This window comes from Enhydra lutris, unplaced genomic scaffold (assembly GCF_002288905.1).
Source record: "Enhydra lutris kenyoni isolate GAN:26980312 unplaced genomic scaffold, ASM228890v2 scaffoldscaffold14, whole genome shotgun sequence".
Taxonomy (NCBI): Eukaryota; Metazoa; Chordata; class Mammalia; order Carnivora; family Mustelidae; genus Enhydra; species Enhydra lutris.
Genome location: NW_019154098.1, coordinates 27,665,031 through 27,669,926, shown reverse-complemented (window position 1 = coordinate 27,669,926; position 4,896 = coordinate 27,665,031). Strand labels below are relative to the sequence as shown.

At 37.4% G+C, this 4,896-nt stretch overlaps 1 protein-coding gene across 1 annotated transcript; it reads left to right on the top strand.

The window, feature by feature from the left end:
• Window positions 1-577: 577 nt before the first annotated feature.
• On the top strand, window positions 578-1,936 carry LOC111146599 (heterogeneous nuclear ribonucleoprotein A1-like). Its single transcript, XM_022502222.1, has one exon. The coding sequence runs from the start codon at window positions 636-638 to the stop codon at window positions 1,596-1,598; it is 963 nt and encodes a 320-aa protein (XP_022357930.1). The 5' UTR covers window positions 578-635; the 3' UTR covers window positions 1,599-1,936.
• The last annotated feature ends 2,960 nt before the right edge of the window (window positions 1,937-4,896 follow it).

Genomic DNA, 4,896 nt, shown 5'->3' with positions numbered 1-4,896 from the left:
TCCATGTCTTTTCGTCCCACCTCTACTTCTTTATAATTCTCCATGTCTTTTCGTCCCACCTCTACTTCTTTATAATTCTCCATGTCTTTTCGTCCCACCTCTACTTCTTTATAATTCTGTTCCCTCTGTCTCCAGCATATATTTTGATTCTGACCATTTCTATTGACTTCCACTGACATTAACCCATGCCACTATGATTATTTCTCCAAATTTATCATTTTTATTTGAAGTTATTTTATAGGTTATTTTATAATCTGTAGATTTTTCACAAAACAATCTATTAAAACAAAAACAACAAAACAAAAACACACTATAAAACTTCTCCATTAAACATGTTATCATGGGCACCTGGGTGGCTCAGTGGGTTAAGCTGCTGCCTTCGGCTCAGGTCATGATCTCAGGGTCCTGGGATCGAGTCCTGCATCGGGCTCTCTGCTCAGCGGGGAGCCTGCTTCCCTCTCTCTCTCTCTCTCTCTCTGCCTTCCTCTCTGCCTACTTGTGATCTGTCTCTGTCAAATAAATAAATAAAATCTTTAAAAAAAATGTTATCATGAGATACGTTCGTTAGATTACTCCTTTCTGCCCGTGGACGCCGCCGAGTAAGCATCGTTAAAGTCTCCCCTCCCACCGCCGTCATGTCTAAGTCAGAGTCTCCCAAAGAGCCTGAACAGCTGCGGAAGCTCTTCATCGGAGGTCTGAGCTTTGAAACAACCGATGAGAGTCTGAGGAGCCATTTTGAGCAATGGGGAACACTTACGGACTGTGTGGTAATGAGATACCCAAACACCAAGCGCTCCAGAGGCTTTGGGTTTGTCACATATGCCACTGTGGAGGAGGTGGATGCAGCCATGAATGCAAGGCCACACAAGGTGGATGGAAGAGTTGTGGAACCAAAGAGGGCTGTCTCAAGAGAAGATTCTCAAAGACCTGGTGCCCACTTAACTGTGAAAAAGATTTTTGTTGGTGGCATTAAAGAAGACACTGAAGAACATCATCTAAGAGATTATTTCGAACAGTATGGGAAAATCGAAGTGATTGAGATCATGACTGACCGAGGCAGTGGCAAAAAGAGGGGTTTTGCTTTTGTAACATTTGATGACCATGATTCTGTAGACAAGATTGTCATTCAAAAATACCATACTGTGAATGGCCACAACTGTGAAGTAAGGAAAGCGCTCTCTAAGCAAGAGATGGCTAGTGCTTCATCCAGCCAAAGAGGTCGAAGTGGTTCTGGAAACTTTGGTGGTGGTCGTGGAGGTGGTTTTGGTGGGAATGACAACTTTGGTCGCGGAGGAAACTTCAGTGGTCGAGGTGGCTTTGGTGGCAGTCGAGGTGGTGGTGGATATGGTGGCAGTGGGGATGGCTATAACGGATTTGGTAATGATGGAAGCAACTTTGGAGGTGGCGGAAGCTATAATGATTTTGGCAATTACAACAATCAATCCTCAAATTTTGGACCCATGAAAGGAGGCAATTTTGGAGGCAGAAGCTCTGGCCCTTATGGTGGTGGAGGCCAATACTTCGCCAAACCACGAAACCAAGGTGGCTATGGTGGTTCCAGCAGCAGCAGCAGCTACGGCAGTGGCAGAAGGTTTTAATTACTGCCAGGAAACAAAGCTTAGCAGGAGAGGAGAGCCAGAGAAGTGACAGGGAAGCTACAGGTTACAACAGATTTGTGAACTCAGCCAAGCACAGTGGTGGCAGGGCCTAGCTGCTACAAAGAAGACATGTTTTAGACAATACTCATGTGTATGGGCAAAAAAACTCGAGGACTGTATTTGTGACTAATTGTATAACAGGTTATTTTAGTTTCTGTTCTGTGGAAAGTGTAAAGCATTCCAACAAAGGGTTTTAATGTAGATTTTTTTTTTTGCACCCATGCTGTTGATTGCTAAATGTAATAGTCTGATCATGACGCTGAATAAATGTGTCTTTTAAAAAAAAAAAAAAAATGTTATCATGACTTATCATTGATAAAAGCAAAACTCTTTATCATAGATTGCAAAATCTTGCTTGCATGATGTGGTGATATTCTCTCCAACCACATGTAATCCCACATCTCTCTTGTGTTGCTATACTTTGCCACTGGGAGATTCTCTTTTCTTTGAACATGCCAAGACATTTTTGAATTTAGGGCATTGCATAGTGTTTCCTATAATGCTATTGTTCTTCCTCCAGCTCGTCACAAAATGTCTCATTTTTCTCCTTAAAGTCTCTGTCATTAATCTGTTTTTCCCTGCAAATAATATGAACTTTATTCAAAATCGCCTATAAAATGAGAAAATGTAATGGCCCATGTATTGGAAATCCACATAGAATGCAGACTGCAGGTTATTTTAATCCAAAGGCATTAGCTTTATGTCTCTGTGATTTTCTAAGGTTACTTCTGTGGGGTGGCTTTGATCTCATAGTGTTTACAAATGGCTACAGCATCTCCAGACTTCACAGCTATATCCCATAGTATCATACATAAGAGAAAGTTTCATTTCTGCTACTTTAATGTCAAGCTGCAAGTATTCTTAATATCCTCAGAAAAGTAACTTTATTCTCCAAAACTAGAGTTCACAATCTTTCCCAAATCAATGCCTATACAATAAGAAATACCAGAAACTTTTTTTTTTTAAGATTTTATTTATTTATTTGACAGAGGGAGAGACAGAGACAGCAAGAGAGGGAACATGAGCAGGTGGAGTGGGAGAGGGAGAAGCAGGCTTCCTACTGAGCAGGGCTTCGTGGGGGGCTCAATCCCAGGACCCTAGGATCATGATCTGAGCCGAAGGCAGTTGTTTAACCACTGAGCCACCCAGGCACCCCAACCAGGAACTGTTTTAATTAGTCCTATATCATCTGCCTCATTCCTAGGTGTTGTTAGCATCCCTCAATGCATATGAACTGTGGTTATGCAAATACAAATCAGAGTAGTTTCCAAGTGAGAGAGAGTGATTACCATATCCTCTGTAAGGACTCAGTTCATGTATCATATTTCCAAAGATAACATCTATGATCCTTCTATCTAAAACAGCTTACTTCAGTGACTTTCAGTCTCATCATTATTGATTTCCTTCTTTATACTCTTCACAATCTATAATTATAGTACACATTATACTTTAACTTCTTGATTGGCTGTCTCCCCCATTGCTGTAGAAGGTGCATTTATGTTGCTACTTTTGTTTATTTCCATTATTGGAGGACAATTCATGAGTACAGAATTTTTGTTCATTTTTAATTTGCTTTATACCAGATTTCAAATATTGCAAACCGTGTATCTGATAAGAGGTTTGTATCTAAAATAATAAATAACTCATATAAGTCAATAGCAAAAAGACAAATAACCTGATTTTAAAATGGGCAAAGGACTTGAATAGATATTTCTCCAAAGAAGACATACAAATCACTCACAGGTATGTGAAAATGTTCTCAACATTACTAATCATCAATGAAATACAAATCAAAACCATAGGGAGGTATCACCTCACACTTGTTAAGATGGCTATTATCAAAAAGATGAGAGAAAGTATTTGTAAGGATGTCTAGAAAAATGAAGATTTGTATGCTGTTGGTGGGTCTGTAAATTAGTACAACTGTTATGGAAAACAGTCTGGAGATTTGTCAGAAAATTAAAAATAGAGATACCATAAGGTCCAGCAGTCCCACATCTAGGTATTTATTCAAAGGAACTAAAATCAGGATCTTGAAGAGATACCTACTTTCCTATGTTCATTATAGTACTATTCACAGTAGCCAAAGTATGAAAACAACCTTAATGTCTATCAGTAGATAAATGGATTTAAAAGAATGTGGTATTTATATACAGTGGAGTATTCAGTCTTTAAAAAGAATGAAATCCTGCCATTTGTGACCACACGGAGGGACCTGAGGATATTATACTTAGTGAATAAGCCTGTCATAAAAAGACAGATACTGCATGATATCACTTATATGAGGAATATAGAATAGTCAAACTTACAGAAGCAGAGAGTAGAATGGTGACAGGCAGCAGCTGAGGCGGTGGTGGAAATGAGATGATAGTTGAAGGGTACAAAGTTAGATTTATGCAAGAGAAATAAGTTCTGGAGATCTACTATACAGCTTAGTGGCTGTGGCTAACTACTGCTTTGTATACTTAAAGTTTGCTAAGAAGGTGTTTCTTTTTTGGCAGAGGCTTTAACCTACTGAGCCACCCAGGCAACCCCTAATTTATTTTTTAACAAAAATAAAGGAAACATTATGGTTTGGTTTTTAAAAAGTCATATGGTATTATTTCATGGGAATAATTTCCTTTTATTAGTATTATTTTATATACAGGATATAGTATTTACATTTCCAGAAAATAGAAATATTTTTTCTTAAAAATATATTTTTAGTTGTTTTGTTAGAAAATTTAAGTTGTGTAAACGTTCAGATAACTCATGACATTAAGCACTAATTATTATCTTTAATAAATGCAATTTATTAACTTTTACATTTAAGAAAGTACTTCTTTTTAAAAATACATATTTTAAAAGGCTATAATCATTAGGAATTGGGAATTGTTCTGAAAACAATCCTGACTTTTTTGTTTCTTTTTTTCCACTTTGTATTACATGGATTAATAACATATTCATGATATCCTGATTCATGGTACCCTAATCATTCATTCTCTACTTTTACTTATTTAGTAAGTTATTAAGTTATTTTTAGGAGTGTCACAAAGTACCTAGGCTTTAATTTTATAATGAAAACAAAAAGCTAAGAGCTAGACAATAATATCAATCAGATTATGTGGCTTCTCAATCCCAACCTCTTTATTTCCCAATCTGAGGTAAATGATGATTTAAATTCCATATTCATCATTCCTTTGCTTCATGTCCTAAAAATTGTGAAATTGTGTGTTTGTGTATTTAGCTGCTTCTAATT